Below are 20,160 nucleotides of genomic sequence, written 5' to 3' on the forward strand. Positions count from 1 at the left end.
TGCAGCAGAGAGGGAATGAAGATGTCCTTGTACACTTCCATTTTCCTCACACTCGTATGTCTATATAAATGTCTCTTAAAAGTCTCTAATGTCTCTGCTTCTACTACCACCCCAGGTTGTGCATTCCAAGCACACACCACTTTGTGTAAATAAAAACACACTGCCTCGCCTCTTACATCTCCTTTGAAATTGTAAGCCAGACACACAAAATGCTGGAGGAACTCAGCAGGTCAGACAACATCAATGGAAATGAATAAACAGCCGTTGTTTCAGGCCAAGACCCTTCATCATTACTGAAAAGAAAGGGGAAGATGCCAAAATAAAAGGTGGGGGGGGAGGTAATAGGTGAAGCCAGGTGGGTAGGGAAGATACAGGGTTGGAGAAGAAGGATCTGATAGGAGAGTAGAGTGGACTAGAGAAGAAAGGGAAGGAGGAGAGGACCCAGTGGTAGGATACAGGCAGCTGAGAAGAGGTAAGAGGCCACTGTGGAGAATAGAAGAAGGGGGAGGGGGAGGACATTTTTTTACCGGAAGAAGAAATCAATATTCATGCCATCGGGTTGGAGGCTACCCAGACAGAATATAAGATGTTGCTCTTCCATCCTGAGGGTGGCCTCATCTTGGCACAAAAGGAGGCCATGGACCGACATGTCGGAACGGGAATGGGAATTAAAATGTTTAGCCACCAGGAAGTTCTGCTTTTGGCAGATGGAGAAGACCCTTCGTCAGGACTAACTGAAGGAAGAGTGAGTAAGGGATTTGAAAGTTGGAGGGGGAGGGGGAGATCCAAAATGATAGGAGAAGACAGGAGGGGGAGGGATGGAGCCGAGAGCTGGACAGGTGATAGGCAAAAGGGATACGAGAGGATCATGGGACAGGCAGACCGGGAAGAAAGACAAGGGGGGCGGAGGGGGTGGACTCAGAGGATGGGCAAGGGGTATATTCAGAGGGACAGAGGGAGAAAAAGGAGAGTGAGAGAAAGAATGTGTGTATAAAAATAAGTAACAGATGGGGTATGAGGGGGAGGTGGGGCATTAGCGGAAGTTAGAGAAGTCGATGTTCATGCCATCAGGTTGGAGGCTACCCAGACGGAATATAAGGTGTTGTTCCTCCAACCTGAGTGTGGCTTCATCTTTGCAGTAGAGGAGGCCGTGGATAGACATGTCAGAATGGGAATGGGATGTGGAATTAAAATGTGTGGCCACTGGGAGATCCTGCTTTCTCTGGCGGACAGAGCGTAGGTGTTCAGCAAAGCGGTCTCCCAGTCTGCGTCGGGTCTCGCCAATATATAAAAGGCCACATCGGGAGCACCGGACGCAGTATATCACCCCAGCCGACTCACAGGTGAACTGTTGCCTCACCTGGAAGGACTGTTTGGGGACCTGAATGGTGGTAAGGGAGGAAGTATAAAGGCATGTGTAGCACTTGTTCCGCTTACACGGATAAGTGCCAGGAGGGAGATCAGTGGGGAGGGATGGGGGGGACGAATGGACAAGGGAGTCACGTAGGGAGCGATCCCTGCGGAATGCAGGGGGGGGGAGGGAAAGATGTGCTTAGTGGTGGGATCCCGTTGGAGGTGGTGGAAGTTACGGAGAATAATATGTTGGACCCAGAGGCTGGTGGGGTGGTAGGTGAGGACCAGGGGAACCCTATTCCTAGTGGGGTGGCGGGAGGATGGAGTGAGAGCAGATGTACGTGAAATGGAGGAGATGCGTTTAAGAGCAAAGTTGATAGTGGAGGAAGGGAAGCCCCTTTCTTTAAAAAAGGAAGACATCTCCCTCGTCCTAGAATGAAAAGCCTCATCCTGAGAGCAGATGTGGCGGAGACGGAGGAATTGCGAAACCTACCTATCTATATTTTCTTCCATGTCATTTATATACATCACAACCAGCAGAGGTTCCAGTAGAGACCCCTGTGGAACGCTACTAATCACAGAGCTCCAGCAAGAATAAGGCCCTTCAACCACATTGCTCTGTCTTCTACGGGCAAGACAGTTCTGAATCCGAACAGCCAATTCATCACTGATTCAGTACATTTAAATCTTCTGGATGAGCTTCCCTTGAGGGACCTTGTCAAATGCCTTACTAAAATTGACATAGGCAACATCCACAGTTCCACCTTCTTCAATCACCCTCGTCGCCTTGACAAAAAACTCAATCAAGTTAGAAAGACATGACTTGTCCCACACAAAGCCATGTTGGCTCTCTCTAATTTAGCCATAGTTTTCCAAATGCTTATTTGTATTTGTACTACCTGTAAGAATTCTCTCCAGTAATTTTCCTACCACTGACATGTGACTTACCAATCCATAGTTTCCAGGATTATCCCTGGTTCCCTTCTTGAATAATGGAACAAGTTATAACATACTAACTTGCCATTGGGTGTATTTAAGGCAAAGATTGGTAGGTATCTGAGTAGCCAGGTCATCAAAGGTTATGGTGAGAGGGCGGGGGAATGGTACTAAATGGGAGAATGGATCAGCTCATGATGGAATGGCCGAGCAGACTCGATGGGCCGAATGGCCGACTTCTGCTCCTTTGTCTTATGGTCTTATATTAAGTTAAAATATAATTGGTTATAACTTACAGATGTTGGTTGGAAACTTGACTGTTGTATAAGGAGAGAAAAGATGAATTATGAAGATAAGCTAGCCAATAATATAAAAGAGAATACCATAAGCTTATTTCAGATATATAAAGAGTAAAAGAAAGGTGAGAGTGGATATCAGACCACTGGATATGATGTGAGAGAGGCAGTAATGTGAGTCAAAGAAATATCAGACAAACTTAATAAGTATTTTGCATCAGTCTTCACTGTAAAAGACACAATAGGTATGCCAGAAAGTCAAGAGTGTCAGGAGGCAGAAATAAGTGTAGTTGCTATCAATAAGGAGAAGGTGCTTGGGAAGCTGAAAGGTCTGAAGGTATATATGTCACCTGGACCAGATAGACTACAACCAGCGTTCTGAAAGAAGTAGCTGAAGAGATTGTGGAGGCATTAGTAGTGATCTGTCAAGAATCACTAGATCTGGAATAGTTCCAGAGGACTGGAAAATTGCAAATGTCACTCCACATTTTAAAATGGGAGAGAGGTAAAATAAAGGAAATTATAGCCTAACTTCAGTGGTTGGAAAGATGTTGGAGTCCATTATTAAGAATGAGGTTTTGGGGTACTTGGAGGCGCAAGATAAAATAGTCCAAAGTCAGCATGGGAAAATCTTGCCTGATAAATCTTTTGGAATTCTTTAAGGAAATTACAGGCAGGATAGACAAAGGAGAGTCAGTGGATGGTGTTTACTTGAACTCTCAGAAAGTCTAGCAAGGTGCCACACAAGAGGCTACCAAACAACATATCAGCCAAGGTATTATAGGAAAAACACTAGCAAGTACAGAGGATTGACGAACATGCAGAAGGCAAAGGCTGGGAATAAAGGGGGCCTTTTCTGGTTGGTTGCCAGGGGTTAATGTTGGGGTTCATTTCATGTTATATGTCAGTGAATTGGATAACAGAATTGACAGTTTTGTGGCCAAGTTTGTGGATGATACAAAGATGGGTGGAGGGGCAGGTTGTGTTGAGGAAGCAGGGTGACTGCAGAAGGACTTAGACAAATTAAGAGATTGGGCAAAGAAGTGGCAAATGGAATATAGTGTTAGGAAGTGTATGGTCCTGCACTTTGGTTGAAGGAATAAAGGGGTAGACTATTTTCTGAATAGAGAAAATTCAGAAGTCAGAGGTGCAAATGGACTTGTGCAGGATTCGCTAAAGGTTAACCTGTAAGTTAAGTCAGTGGTAAGGAAGGCAAATGCAATGTTAGCATTCATTTCAAGAGGACCGGAAATAAAAGCAAGGATGTGATGCTGAGGCTTTATAAGTCACTGGTCAGACCACGCTGGAATATTATGATCAGTCTTGGGACCCTTATCTCAGAAAAGATATGCTGGCATTGGAGACGGTCCAGAGAAGGATCATGAGAATGATTCCTGGAATGAAGGGGTTAATGTATGAGGATCATTTAATTTGCTCTGGGCCTGTACTTACTGGAGTTTAGAAGAATGAGGTGGGAGGGATCTAATTGAAGTCTATCAAACTTTGAAACGTCTGCATATAGTGGATGGGGAGAGGATGTTTCCCATAGTGGTGGAGTTTAGGACCAGAGGACACAGCCTCGGAATAGAGGGACATCCATTTAAAACAGAGATGCGGAGAAATTACTTTAGTCAGAGGGTGGTAAATCTGTGGAATTTGTTGCCACGAGTGGCTGTGGAAGCCAAGTCATTGGGTGCATTTAAGGCATAGATAGACAGGTTCTTGATTAGGCAGGGCATCAAAGTGTATGGAGAGAAGGCAGGGGAGTGAGGATGAAATGGAAGAATTGGATCAGCCCATGATTGAATGGTGGAGCAGACTTAATGGGCCAAATGGCCTACTTCTGCTCCCATATTTTATGGTCTTCTGGTCTTATGGTCTATTCCAACAAATGTAAATAATAATATCAATCTTGCATCATCAGTGTAATGGGAATCCCTCATAACAGAAGTTAAGCTGTAACAATTAAGTGGGTCTAAGAACAGAGCAAAGGATGCTATTCCATCTTTACACTTCACCTTCTGACATCCTAGAGTGTACAAACAAAAGACTTAATTGATAAATATGGTGCAGTTAAGTAAAAATAATACAGGTCCTCTCCAGGTTATGATGCCTGACTTATGCATTTGTAATCTGCATGCAAGTGAGTGTCTGGGCGATCATCCATATGGATTTGGCAATTGCTGTAGACCTGTAGGCATCTTTGCTGCCTGAATATTTGGTTAACACCCATATTTCCGACTTGTGAACTGTCTGTTCACATGAATGGAAACCTGCCTTACCCTAAAGACAAATAATAATACTCAATCTGCAGTGTTTCCAGCAGATAAGCTGGAGCTGAAGTTATATTCAATGACTTCTTCCCTGAATTGGCATTCCTACTGGGTCACTAGCAAATGGTGCTGCACTTGACCCTTTCCACTTCAGTGCTGCAATGATTGCATGCTTCCTTCTCCAGCATTAAAAAAGGAAATACTGATTCTCTTGTCAATGCAAGTATAGTTTGAATTTTCAAAATTTCTAGGAAGAAGTGGCGAAACCTGTAATAGACTTTTCACTCCAGTGTAATCTAAGAAAATGATATAATTTCATTCAGAATTAATGACTGTGAAGTGGATTTATTACAATTAAGACTGAAAATTTATGCCAAGTTTCAGTGCTTTCTTCCTTCATCCATGATATTTTGAAAGGTTTCCATTGCAATGTTCTTCCCTGGAAGTTTCCTTTGCAGTGACATGACTATGCAGTTTTACATAGCAATAATGACATGCATTATATTATTGTAGAAATGATGTGCATGATGTACTTTCTTTTGAAGTTTTACACATTCATGTTTCTTTATGAAACTAGGCAATGTTGGAAGAAGGTATCACACAAGCTGAAACATTTTCAGTTATGTACACACCAATTGCAGTGAAACCAACTGCGGTACAAATAGAAAAAATAAAAGAGGTTTTCAGGAATAAACATCCTTCTTATACCAGCTACCTTTATGCAGGTAATTAAATTAAGTTTAATCTCTAACTGGTAAAAATTTGATTTGTGCAAAATGGACAGGTGTTGGATAAGCTACTTTTATGCACAATTATTATGTGTAACAAAAAATGATTCAAGGGCATTTGTTATGTACCAGCTCTTGCCATAAATTTCCATCTCCTGTGTTAACTATAAACAATCACGTTATTTCCTATTTATATTATTATCATAAGAATAGGTTGGTCAAAAATTGAATACTGTACAAATTTCTAATGTTTTCTTTTGCTCTTAGGCTATTAGAATTATTTTATAGAATTATGTGCAATTTCTTTTAAAATGAAAATCAAGCATATTCCCTGAAATGCATTGTTATCTAGCAGGGAGTGTATTATGCTTACATTTTGAAGGATTAATAGTCCTTTCTGTTTAAAGCTGCAGTTGACACACACTGGGTACGTAGTGGGTACTTTATAAAATGTGTCATGTCCTGTGCTTTAATGAAGCCAGCAGTCTGATAGAACTTCATTTGCTTCCACTTCTTTTAATCATGTAAATTTATTCACAGCTACTCAGGATTTCTCCCACTTTCCTAAAGATATAGCTGCTATTTCACTGCTCTCTGGCATTTGGAAATGTAGAATGTTTTAATAACAGAAAAAAAGGAGTTTAAATTTTAAGTTTTATGGCTCCATTTCGCTTAAATATTTAAATGACTAATTTGACACCAGTCAAATAGACAAACTGATATTCAGCCAGAATAAAGTTAAGGTGTTGATGAACAAAGACTAGGATTTCCACTTGTTGAAATACTACTCAATTCTGAGGAACTATTTTACTTGTCTCCTACCTCTTCCTTCTGTTCGGCATCTTTTTCTCTGTTTTTCTCTGTTTTCCTCTTGCTTTTGCTCCTCAGCTGATGGCCAAAGAGCTATTAAAAAGGAATTCTGTGAAGTTATACAGATATACAACAAGATTCTACTGCTCTGATGGATATTGGATGACAACATAGCTTTTATTATTTGCATGCTATGCCTATGCCTGTGGATACTAGGGTCGTCAGACTCATTATCAGAAATTTGAACTTGTAACCCATTGGTCATTCTTGCTTTGCTGGGGTAGCTGAAATGCAATTGCAAAGTGGAATGTAACAGAATTAAAACATCATGGTGCAGCCAAGATATAGAACAGTGGCCACAAAGGTTCTCCTCCTTTGTCTGTATGCTATGTGGAAATTGACAGAGTGAATTATTCTAGTTCTGATGCAAGGTGCACTGGCCATAATGTCACATATGTCACTGGTTTGCTATGATGTAGCAAAGCCGGTAACTCCTGGCATTGCAATAACTTTCATCTGTTCACGCGACCCCAGCAAGAGAAAGTAAAATGTAGTTATATTTCCAACAGCTGTCAACTATGCACACACTACAGTGATTCACAAAATTCTGCACAATTATTAGATGTCAATTTTGATGGAGTCATTCCTTATCTTGCAACCAAAATTTGTTTCTTGTTATATGGAAATGTAGTGGGCTTTTATTAGTAAGGTTGCGGAAAAATTGGTGGCATTCTTGATGGTGAGGAAGGTTGGCAAAGGATTCAGCAGGATATAGACTATTTGGAAAAGTGGGCAGAGAAATAGCAGATTGAGTTTAATCCAAACAGGTGTGAGTTGTTGCAAATAGGTATGTCAAATGTAAGAGGAAAGCTTACAGTAAATGGCAGGACATTTAGGAACATTGATGTCCAGATGGATCCTGACATGGAAATCCATAAGCCTCCTAAAGTGGTAACACAAATAGATGAGTCATAATAAAGGTATATTGCACACTTTTGCCTGTAAATTTAATTGCAAAACAGGCAAAGAGTTTTATAGCTACAATCCTTTTTGATATTAAACTATAAAGGTCACTTTCAAAGTTAAAAACAATATCTGGTTGGGAGAATAGTCCATCAATCTGATTTGAAAAGACCATAAGATCATAAGTTATAGAAGCAAAATTAGGCTATTTGGCCCATCAAGACTGCTCTGCTATTTCATCATGACTGATCCATTTCCTCAGCCCCAGTCTCCTGCTGTGACCCTTCATACCCCGACTATTCAAGAATATATCAACCTCTGTCTTAAATACACCCAATGACTTGCTTCCACAGCTGCCTCTGTCAACAAATTCCACAGATTCACCATTCTGGCTAAAGAAGTTCCTCCTCATCCCCATTATAAATGGATGGCCCTCTATTCTGAGGCTCTCTCCTCTGGTTCTCAACTCCCCCACCATAAGAAACATGCTCTCCACATTGACTCTGTTGAAGACTTATAACATTTGAGAGGCTTCAATAAGATCCATTCTCATTCTTCTGAATTTCAGTGATTACAGGCCCAGAGCCATCAAACACACCTCATTTTCAATCCTAAAATCATTTTTGTGAAACTCCGTTGAATCTTCTTCAATATTTTTTTTCTTAAATAATGGGCCCAAAACTGCTCATGATTCTCTAAATGAGGCCTCACCAGTGCCTTATAAAACCTCAACATTACATCCTTGCTTTTAAATTCTAGTCCTCTCAACATGAATGCCATATACAACCCTGAGCTTAATTTTCTCGTGGGCATAGTCAATTACTCCATAATAAAATAATAACCATAATAGAATCAATGAAAGACTGCACTAACTTGGGCATTCAACCAGTGTGTAAAAGGCAACAATCTGTGCAAATATGAAAAGAAGGAAATAATAATAATAAATAAATAAGCAATAAATAGCAAGAGCATGAGATGTAGAGTCCTTGAAAGTGAGTCCATATGTTGAGAGAATATTTCAGTGATGGGACAAGTGAAGTTGAGTGAAGTTATTCGTTTGGTTCAAGAACCTGATAGTTGAGGGGTGGTAACTGTTCCTGAACCTGGTGGTGCAAGTCCTGAGATTCCTGTACCTTCTTTCTGATGGTAGCAGCGAGATGAGAGCATAACTTGGGCGGTGGGTGTCCTTCATGATGGATGCTGCTTTCCTGCAACAACACTCCGTATTGATGTGCTCAGTGGTAGGGAGAGCTTTTGCTGTGATGGTCTAGGCCATATCCATTACATTCTGTAGGATTTTCCATTCAAGTGCTTTGGTGTTTTCATACCAGGCCATGATGCAGCCAGATTTACAGAAGTTTGTCAAAGTTATAGATGACATGTGGACTCTTTGCAAACTCCTTAGGAAGAAGAGGCACTGCCGTGCTTTCTTCATAATTGCACTTACGTGCTGGCCCCAGGACAGGTCCTCCGAATTGATAACACCAAGGAATTTAAAATTGCTATCTCTCTCTGATCCTGTGACGAAGACTGTGGCTCAGTTTTTGGCTTATGGTATTATTTAAGTTTATTTTTCTTAAATTATGTTCACTGCTTCCAAAGTGCACAGCACAAATAATTTCGGTGAGAACATTTATAGGTCTTGTGCCAAAAATTATTCAACATTGAGATGTATGGTAATTTTCAGATCCTGGTACAAATCATATCCTGCCTCAGACTGTTGACTGGTCTGAGGCCTTCACACAGCATTACATGCTATTACTTGGTTTCAAGAATCCAGAGGATGGAAACTTTTTGGAAAAGATCATAAGTAGAAGGTCACCAACATTCACAGGTACAATAATTACCATTATAAATGCTGCATAAAAATTCATTCGGGATTTTTCTGATTGTTGCAACTTCAGCTGATGATTGGTGAAAGTATTAAAAAAGAACATGAATGGGCTGGGGTTATGGCAGTTAACTGGATAAATCTGCCCAAAGAGTAATTCCAGTATTTCTGGGGCTAAGTATTAGTTATGTTCAAACAAAAGCCAAAGTACAATATAAAGAGCTATACTGACATATTTAAGTGGAGTGGACAATAAAAAAAAACTGTTTATTTTTGAACATGTAAAGTTATAAGTCACTGCCATACCATGAAAAGCTTGATTTGAGAAACTATTTGCCTTGAAAGTTTCTCACAGTACTTTTCAGGGTGAACTTTGTATTTCTTATGTATTGTACATGTAAACTCCATTTCTATGCTATAGATATCAAATGTCATTTATTACAGTTACTAGACCAGCTCACTAGCATCTATTGCATTTTTTCTCTCTCTATCAAAGCTACTGCAGAAGAACAAGGCATATCTCATCTGAGCTTGGGTTCTGAACTATCTGCTAACTTTATTTGTAGAAATTAAACAATGGTCACTAGCGTTGAACTGAAAAAAATGCTCAAAAATGCATTTCTTCAGTCTTGAGTCTTTCCAAAAAAATGCTGGTGGCACATGCACCATAGGAAAGTTATAGATGCTGTCTACTTGAGAAGAGAACCACATCTTCTCCTTTAACAGTGAGCAGCAGAAGGCCAGACAATTTCAGGTGCTCTAGGATTGCAAACTTCCCAGTGTCATTAACTGCATTCACTTTGCCTTAAGCCGTACAAAAATCTGAAAATGTAAACCAATCCCTTTGAGTTTTGCTCCTCAATTTTGTCACCACTGAATGAGACAGTTGCCTGAATCTAAACAGATGAAACCCCACTGGCTTCCTTGGCTGTGTAAGTCTAGGGAAGACACACTCCAGTCCCACCAAACCCGTGAGATTGAAACAGCTCTCCCACCCCAAACTCCGGTTTGTGTGGATGCTGTGTAATTTACTATCCTGTTACAACTCACTGCCAAGAAACAACAGACAGCACACTGCATACAATTAAACAAATTATATTTATGAATCTTAACTTAAGAGACAGTAAAAAAAAAATCCAAGAAATTCATACTCACTGATCCTCAGTTGATCTCAGCATTTGGCTCCATCGAATCACGGTCCCCCCATCGGGTCAAGTCCTACGACCTGTGCTCTCCGGCGTCTTCTCTCTTCATCTCCCACCAAACAAAACAAAAACCCAAGACCAACCTTAGTGTCCCTCACAAGATCTCTCCCCTACCAGTATTCTCTCGAACCTTCTCTGCGTTCCACTGTGCTAGTTGGATGACACACATTCCTCAGCATCCCTTACCTTCAACAATAAACCAAAAAGGGTGAAAGCAGAACAGGCTGTCTTACAGAACTGCTAAAATGAAATACCTACAGCATAACAGTAAAAATGTGAGCCAGGGTGTTTCACAGACATGATGTTACCTTCAACCTTATAGGTTGTACAATCTAGAATTACTTTTCTCTCTGCCCTACCGTAAATCTATATTCACTCAATATCTTATTCAAAATCAATTATTCTAGTTCATATTTTGGCCCTATTTTTAGCTCAGAAACATCTTGATAACATTTTTCTACAAAAATACTATATACAGACTAACTTACCCACCGTGAAAGCATTGCCTGGTGAATGACTTTCCTTTCGTTATGGAAAAAAGACACAACTATTTCTCCAATATGCAACAACATGGTGTAAAACATTATGTATGCCGTCATGCTGTGGTTCATGTTACTCTTATGAAATTGCACTTTGGACAGATATATTCCCACTGAATCAGAAGTGGTTACAAATTATTAAAATGAAAATCTGATTTTCAATGGCAAGAAGAGAATGTAAATTTCTAGAACTAAATCCATCCCAGATATGAATGTTAAGTGGTTCTAATTACATTGGTAAATACCAAAATAAAGATTTGCATGTGATCGAATTGCTGATTAAGAACAATGGTCTATAGGTGTAGCAGTACTGCTAAGTGTGATATTGTGTCAACGAGGTCCTTAACTTTATCCAAAGACTTGTACTATGCTAAAGAATTTTATTTAAGGTAATATTGGGGCCTTGTAGTTGGCCCATTATCTGTGACTTGGTGGGAATGGGAAAATTTTGCAATTTTTTTTCACTCCTGATTACAATCAAATCATCCAATCTGCAAAGTATGCTCTTACAGATATTTGATCAAAGGATTCACTATGATGTATGGACCCTCGTGATTAAATAAATCTTTCAATATTCTGTCTCAACTATGAATAGATGATTAAAATATTTATTAACTGTCAACATAAAAATGTAGTAAAGTATAAGATAAAAATAGGTAATTTGCCCATAGCATTCCATTTTGTGGCACTCTCCCAAATCTCGTTGCATTATTTGTACCTTAAGCATACATCAGCTCCCCTTCTAAAGCTACATTTTAATCCATTTCACCATCCTGTCAATTTAACAACCAGTCACTATAGCATTTGTCCATTGTTTACTCCAACGCCCTTTATCAAGATACTTAAACTATTTTTTGCTTCATAATTCTTGTCCGTAGTGACTTATCTACATCTTTTGGGTTGGCATGAACATTATCTCCCTCCTCTCTACTGAATTACCAATTTCTCAGCTCCTACTTTGCAGTCTACTCTAGGAGGAAAAGGAAAGTAACCATCCAATTCTGTAATCACGTAATTGTCATGATTAGAACTGATCAAAATATAACTTATTACATCAGAGGATGAAGAAAATTGTCCTAGTAATCTGAACACATCGACTTCAGACTTCCTTAGGTAGTAATTGTGCTAGTGATCTATACTTGGTTCGCTAATGCATGTTTACTTTAAACAGCTGAATGTATATTTATTCTTCAAGATGTTAGTGGGTATTTTCATCTGGAGCAAAAATACTTTGGTCAACAACTATCAGTGGAAAATAATTGATTTATTAGTGAACGAGATATTGTGTTTATCTGAGTGATAGAAGGATATGGTTTCCAGTTGTGCAATATAATGGACTGAATAATCTATTGGTCAGTTATTGATAATGATAATACTTTAATTACAGTTCAGGAAATTCATTTTCTGGTTCACATTTTCCATTATTTTCTTATTATACAGAAGGAAGCCATCTTGGCAAGTCAAATTCATGCTGGTTGTCCGAGTAATCGCAACAATCTCATTTCCCCACTTATTTCCCAGTAATTTATTCTCTCTCATGTGCGCATCATCGCCATGCTGATTCTCCCACACCCACATGCAGTAATTTATAACAGCCAATTCACAATAATCATCACATTTTAGGGTTGTGGGGGAAGCCTAGGCCATCCACACAAATGCAAAGTAGTCACAGAGAAAGCATGCAAACTCTACACAGACTGCGCCAGAGCTCAGGTTTGATCCTGGATCACTGGGGTATAAACCCTCGTCAAACTGCCTTTCATAACTTCAGATGTGTTCCTTGTACTGTCTGGTATCTAATTATATCATAATGATGCAGTAGAATAATTTTAAGATCCCACTATGATCTGAGATGATTATTGTAATTTTCCACATGCACTTCTCCAATATTTCAATAGGTTGGCAGAAACATAATTTAGTGAAATGAGATCAGATATGAATCATCCATGTAGTTTACAAACAACATTACCAATAACTATACTGTATATAAATATCACATCTTAATTTTCAGTTCCTTCCATAAGGTAGACCCCATGAGATTACTTTCTCACATTATGGAGTCAGTGCAGAAACAGGGCCTTGGGCCCATAAGACATAAGAAAAAAGAGCAGAATTAGGCCATTTGGTTCATCAAGTCTGCTCCGCTGTTCTATTATGGCTGGTTTAGTATCCACGTCAACCCCATTTTCCTGCCTTCTCCCCATAACCTTAGACACTCTTACTAATTAAGAACCTATCAACCTCAGTTTTAAATATACCCAAAGATTTGGCCTCCATCACTGCATGTGGCAATGAATTCCATAGATTCACCGTGCTCTGGCTCAGAAAATTTCTTCTCATCTCTGTTCCAAAGGGATATCCTTGAATTCTGAGGCTATGCCCTCTGGTCTAAGACTCCCCCACTATAGGAAGCATCCTTTCCATATCCACTCCCCTTTATCATAACAGCATAAGCCTGTAGGATATAGGAGCAGAATTAGGCCATTTGGCCCATTGAGTCTGCACTGCCTTTTCATCATGGTTGATCCAATTTTCTTTTCAGCTCCAATCTACTGACTTCTCCCCGTATCCCTCTTGCCCTGATCAATCAAGAATTTATCTACCTCTGCCTTAAATATACATACAGACCTGGCTTCCACAACTGTCTATGGCAATGAAGTCCACAGATCCACGACTCTGGCTGAAGAAATTCCTCCTAATCTCCATTCTAAAAGGATGCCCCTCTGTTCTGAGTCTGTGTCCTCTGGTCTTAGACTCTCCCACCATAGAAACCATTCTCTCCACAACCACCCTATCAAAGCCTTTCACCATTCGATAGGTTTCAATGAGGTCATAGCTCATTCTTCTGAATTCTAGTGAATACATGCTCAGAGCCATCAAACACTCCTCATATGACAAGCCTTTCAATCCTAGAATCATTTTCCTGAAGCTCCTTCAAACCCTCTCCAAAGTCAGCACATCCTGTCTTAGATACTAAAACCAAAACTGCTCAAAATACTCCAAGTATGGCCTCGCAAGTGCTTTATAAAGTCTCAACATTACATCTGTGATTTTATATTCTAGTCCTCTTGAAACAAATGCTAACATTGTATTTGCCTTCCTCACCACAGACTCAGCCTGCAAATTAACCTTTAGGAAATCCTGCAGCAGGACCCCAAGTCCCTTTGCACCTCAGTTTTTTTTGTATTTTCTCTCCATTTAGAAAATAGTCAACCCTTTCATTTCTTCTACCAAAGTGCATAATCACACACTTCCCGACGCTGTATCCCATCTACTACTTTTTTGCCCAATCTCCTAATCTGTCTAAGTCCTTCTGTAGCCTCTCTACTTCCTCAAAATTATCTGCCCTCCACCTATCTTCATATTATCTGTAAACTTTGCAACAAAGCTATCAATTCTATTATCCAAGTCACTGACGTATAATGTAAAAAGCATCAGTCCCAAAACAGACCCCTGTCGAACACCACTAGTCACTGGCAGCCAACCAGAAGAGGCTCCCTTTATTCCCACTCTTTGCCTCCTGCTGATCAGCCGCTGCTTTATCCATGCTAGAATCTTTCCTGTAATACTATGGGCTTGAGGCTTGTTAAGCAGCCTCATGTGTGGCACCTTGTCAAAGGCCTTCTGAAATCCTAAATACACAACATCAACAGATTCTCCTTTCTTTATCCCACTTGTTATTTCTTCAAAGAATTCCAATTGATTTGTCAGGCAAGATTTTTCCTTGAGGAAACCATGCTGACTACGGCCTATTTTATCATGTGCGTCCAAGTACCCTGAGACCTCATCCTTAATAATTGACTCCAACATCTTCCCAACCACTGAGGTTAGACTAACTGGCCTATACTTTCCTTTCTTCTGCCTCTCTCCTTTCTTGAAGAGTAGAGTGACATTTGCAATTTCCCAATTTTCTGGAACCATACCAGAATCTAGTGATTCTTGAAAGAAGCCTGGTGTGTATATCACGCAAACACGAGGAAATCTGCAGATGCTGGGAATTCAAGCAACACATATAAAAGTTGCTGGTGAACGCAACAGGCCAGGCAGCATCTATAGGAAGAGGTACAGTCGACGTTTCGGGCCGAGACCCTTCGTCAGGACTAACAGAAAGAAGAGCCAGTAAGAGATTTGAAAGTGGGAGGGGGAGGGGAGATCCAAAAGTATAGGAGAAGACCGGAGGGGGAGGGATGGAGCCAAGAGCTGGACAGTTGATTGGCAAAAGGGATATGAGAGGATCATGGGACAGGAGGCCTAGGGAAAAAGAAAAGGGGGAGGGGGAAGCCCAGAGGATGGGCAAGGGGTATAGTGAGAGGGACAGAGGGAGAAAAAGGAGAGAGAAAAAAAGAATGTGTGTGTATAAATAAATAACAAATGGGGTACAAGGGGGAGGTGGGGCATTAGTGGAAGTTAGAGAAGTCAATGTTCATGCCATCAGGTTGGAGGCTTCCCAGATGGAATATAAAGTGTTGTTCCTCCAACCTGAGTGTGGCTTCATCTTTACAGTAGAGGAGGCCATGGGTAGACATATCAATGGGAATGGGACGTGGAATTAAAATGTGTGGCCACTGGGAGATCCTGCTTTCTCTGGGATGTGGGACTGCCCCACCTCCCCCTCGTACCCCATCTGTTATTTATTTATATACACACATTCTTTTTCTCTCTCTCTTTTTCTCCCTCTGTCCCTCTCACTATACCCCTTGCCCATCCTCTGGGTTTTCCCCCCCTCCCCCTTTTCTTTCTCCTTAGGCCTCCTGTCCCATGATCCTCTCATATCCCTTTTGCCAATCAACTGTCCAGCTCTTGGCTCCATCCCTCCCCCTCCTGTCTTCTCCTATCATTTTAGATCTCCCCCTCCCCCTTCCACTTTCAAATCTCTTACTAGCTTTCTTTCCGTTAGTCCTGATGAAGGGTCTCGGCCTGAAACGTCGACTGTAGCTCTTCCTATAGATGCTGCCAGGCCTGCTGCGTTCACCAGCAACTTTTATGTGTGTTGGTGTGTATATCACCTGGTCCAAGTGATTTACCTACCTTCAGACCTTTCAGTTTCACAAGTTACTTTTCTCTAATGCCTACTTTATCATGTATCTTTCAATATTCGATAGGTTTCAATGAGATTTCCCTTCATTCTTTGAAACTCCAGTGCCTACAGACCCAGAGCCATCAAATGCTCCTCATATGTTAAACCTTTCATCCTATATGACCGTAAGATATAGAAGCAAAATTAGCTCATTTGGTCCATTGAGTCTGCTCCACAATTTCATCATGGCCGATCCGTTTCCCTCTCAGCCCCAATCTCCTGCCTTCTCCCTGTATCCCTTTGTGCCCTGACTAATCAAGTATCTATCAACCCCTGCCTTAAATATACCCAATGATTTAGCCTCCACAGCTGCCTGTGGCAACAAATTCCACATATTCACCACTCTCTGGCTAAAGAAATTTCTCCTCATCTCCATTCTATTAGGATGCCCCTCTATTCTGAGGCTGTGTCCTGAGGTCCTAGACTCCCCCACAACAGGAGACATTTTTTCCATATCCACTCTCTCAAGGCCTTCCAGCATTAAATAGGTTTCAATAAGATCCCCCCTCATTCCTCTGAATTCTAGTGAGTAGTCACAGTCATAGTCATACTTTATTGATCCCAGGGGAAATTGGTTTTCGTTACAATTGCACCATAAATAATTAAATAGTAATAAAACCATAAATAGTTAAATAGTAATATGTAAATTATGCCAGTAAATTATGAAATGTCCAGGACAAGCCTATTGGCTCAGGGTGTCTGACCCTCCAAGGGAGGAGTTGTAAAGTTTGATGGCCTCAGGCAGGAATGACCTTCTATGACGCTCTGTGCTGCATCTCGGTGGAATGAGTCTCTGGCTGAATGTACTCCTGTGCCCAACCAGTATATTATGTAGTGGATGGGGGAAATTGTCCAAGATGGCATGCAACTTGGACAGCATCCTCTTTTCAGACACCACCGTGAGAGAGTTCAGTTCCATCCCCACAACATCACTGGCCTTATGAATGAGTTTGTTGATTCTGTTGGTGTCTGCTACCCTCAGCCTGCTGCCCCAGCACACAACAGCAAAAATGATAGCACTGGCCACCACAGACTTGTAGAACATCCTCAGCCCAAGCCCAGAGTAATTAATCACTCCTCATATGATGAGCCTTTCAATCCCAGGATCATTTTCATGAACCTGAACCCTCTTCAATGTCAGCACATACTTTCTTAGATAATGGGTGCAAAACTGCTCTCAATACTCCAGGCGAGGTTTCACCAGTTCCTTATAAAGGCTCAATGTTACATCCTTGCTTTTATATTCTTGTCCTCTTGAAATGAATGCCAACTTTACATTTGCCTTTCTCACCACCAACTGAACCTGCAAAATAACCTTTAGGAAATCCTGCACAAGGACACCCAAGTTCCTTTTTACCTCAATTTTTTGAATTTTCTCTCTATTTAGAAAATAGTCTGTGCTTTTATTTCTTCTACCAAAGTGCATGACCATATACTTCCTGACACTATATTCCATCTGCCACTGCATAGAAACATAGAAAACCTACAGCACAATACAAGCCCCGCAGCCCACAAAGCTGTGCCGAACACGTCCTCACCTTAGAACTACCTAGGCTTACCCAAAGCCCTCTAATTTTCTAACCTCCATGTATCCATCCAGGAGTCTCTTAAAGGATCCTATCATTTCTGCCTCCACCACCACTTCTTTGCTCATTCTCCTTATATACCCAAGTCCTTCTGTAGCCTGTCTGCATCCTCTACACCTACATCCTCCACCTATCTTGGCCACAATCGTCAATTCCGTCATCCAAATCATTGACATATAATGTAAAAATCAGCGGCCCCAACGCAGACCCCTGTGGAACATCACTAGTTACCTTGTTTAGGTATGGATTGGAAGAATCATCTTTGCCATTCTCAAAATGGATACAGTTGATTATGGTTTTATAAACCTAGGATGAGGCAGTTAACCAGTTTTAAACTTTGTGGTGGGCAATGTTTCAGAAAATGACTCATCCAGTTCTAATATGTATCTTGAATGCATAGGAAATTAACCAATAAACCCACTTTGAAGCTGGGGCTTTTTTAAACTGTCTTTAAAATCTATCAGTTAAAAATAACCAATTCCCATTTTTTCCAAAAAGAGAACAATCAAACATTCCAAGATGTGACAATGATATTTTGCTTACTGGTTGTATTTTTCATCTAAAATATATTAAGCCCCTTTGTAAAGACAGATGGAAAAACCATAAATGTTTCTTAATATTTTCTAGAATCTAGAACACCATTTTGGTCACTTACTGTAAAAGAAGTTGAGAAGAACATGGATATCCTTGGGAGGAGGATCCTGCCAGTTTTAGATTTTACACTGTGCACTAAATTAGCTGTGGGTATATTAATTTATTAAATTGACTCATGGACCCATGGAGCAACTGAAATCTTTTCTTAATATTGAAGATTTACATCAAGAAGGTGCTATTGCATATTTTAGCTAATTTTTGAATTCGTATAACATGCCTCCAATATATGCTATTAGCAAATACACAAAAAAAAAATAATATAGTTCTCGATGTGCAGTCTTCCTAATTATTTAGAGAAAAAATGTTGGTATTATTAACATCATGATTTGTCTTATTGCTGGTTTGTAGTAATTATAACAATGAACAAACCACTAACCAAATTAGCTGTTGCATAAAGTGGCATTGAGGCAGATCAAAAGTAATGAGAGTTAATTTCATACTGTCGGAAATCTTTTTCTCCCCACTCACTAGAATATCTTAGAGTAGGTCCCATATGTCTATATATAGGGATTGAGCAAAAGTTACCATAGTGGTATTTTTAAAAAACTTCATACAGTTAAATAAATATAGTAGATTTATACTTCTGAAACTTCTTCTATAATTGCCTCACTGTAAATATTTCCTCCTTTCTATAAAAATATACATTTGAATTATTGTTGACCTTTTCTAAGAAGCATTCTGTTAATTTTAATGCCATTTTATAATGTGACAGGGAAAGAAATTATTATCAGGGTGCAAATCCAGTTGTTCATTTGCAATGTCTCATCTCTGTGGTGGTGTTTGATGCAATTTAATTAGTATAAGGGATGGACAGTAAAACTAAAATGTAAATAAGAATATACTGTTTTAAAAAGTAAACTGCCAATTTCACTTATGCTTTTCCTCACTGTTATCAATTCTCCTGGAAAATTTTCTCAAAAGAAAATGGACTTCAAAAACCTCTGAACTGTTAATTAAAACTGATTGAAAATCTGACCTTGCTTGAAATCAACAGTGCCATTTAGATGTATAAATATAATGCAGGAGATTACTGAGGTATGAACAGATGTTTGAAACTGCTTGACCTTGAATGAAATCAGTACAGCCTTTTAAATTGGTAAATATGGTATGTATACACTTTGAATGGCCTGAAATAATTTGTGTACTTATGCAATGCACCATTTTAATTGATTTGTTTTTAATTCTATTTGTCAAATTTAGGCAAGATTATGTGATAAATGTAGAGCGTGTAATTTGTCGTAACTTTATCATTAGTTAGAGTAACCCACCAACATTTGGTTGTTTACATCCCAGACGATGTATATTTACCTCTATATCGGTATGGATTATGGCATTGTAATTTAATAGCATAAGTGTCAGACAGTCCCACTGAATCTCGTGTATCAATGTTACTGTGCCACTTTGTCTCAGCTTTGATGAAATTATATTCTCTTAGGTTGACATTTATAATGAACTTCACTGAGACAGCTCTTAATGCTCGATGGTGACAATAATTGGAATTGGTTTATTATGGTCACATGTACTGAGGTACAGTGAAAAACTTGTCTTGCATACTGTTCATAATAATCAATTCATTACACAGTGCTTTGAGGCAGTGCAAGGAGTAAAGTATAAAGATTCAGCCTCGTGGGGCACTGGTGTTAAGCATAATTATGACAGAAGTGTTGCTGCCTTACCGATTGCGGCCTGTTGGTCAGAATCAGGTTTATTATCATTGATATATATCGTGAAATTTGCAGCAGTATAGTGCAATACATAGAAAATTGCTATAAATTACAATAAGAATACAGTATAGTTGACCTTCAGAAATCCGACTACCTGTAATCCAGTTCCTTCAATAATCCGGCACTGATTATGCTTAATGTGATCCTCCTGCAATTCGGAATTTTCACTAATCCGGCACTGCTCA

At 39.8% G+C, this 20,160-nt stretch overlaps 1 protein-coding gene across 1 annotated transcript in view; it reads left to right on the top strand.

Moving 5' to 3' along the window:
* The window catches only part of LOC134345938 (spermatogenesis-associated protein 16-like), a 142,572-nt gene that overhangs the window by 85,974 nt on the left and 36,438 nt on the right, over nucleotides 1–20,160 (top strand). Inside the window, exons 7-9 of the mRNA XM_063047288.1 lie at nucleotides 5,436–5,583; nucleotides 9,047–9,193; nucleotides 18,225–18,337. Of these exons, the coding sequence (XP_062903358.1) occupies nucleotides 5,436–5,583; nucleotides 9,047–9,193; nucleotides 18,225–18,337 (408 nt within the window). The remainder of the gene's footprint in view (nucleotides 1–5,435; nucleotides 5,584–9,046; nucleotides 9,194–18,224; nucleotides 18,338–20,160) is intronic.

Source organism: Mobula hypostoma, chromosome 4 (assembly GCF_963921235.1).
Source record: "Mobula hypostoma chromosome 4, sMobHyp1.1, whole genome shotgun sequence".
Lineage (NCBI taxonomy): Eukaryota > Metazoa > Chordata > Chondrichthyes > Myliobatiformes > Myliobatidae > Mobula > Mobula hypostoma.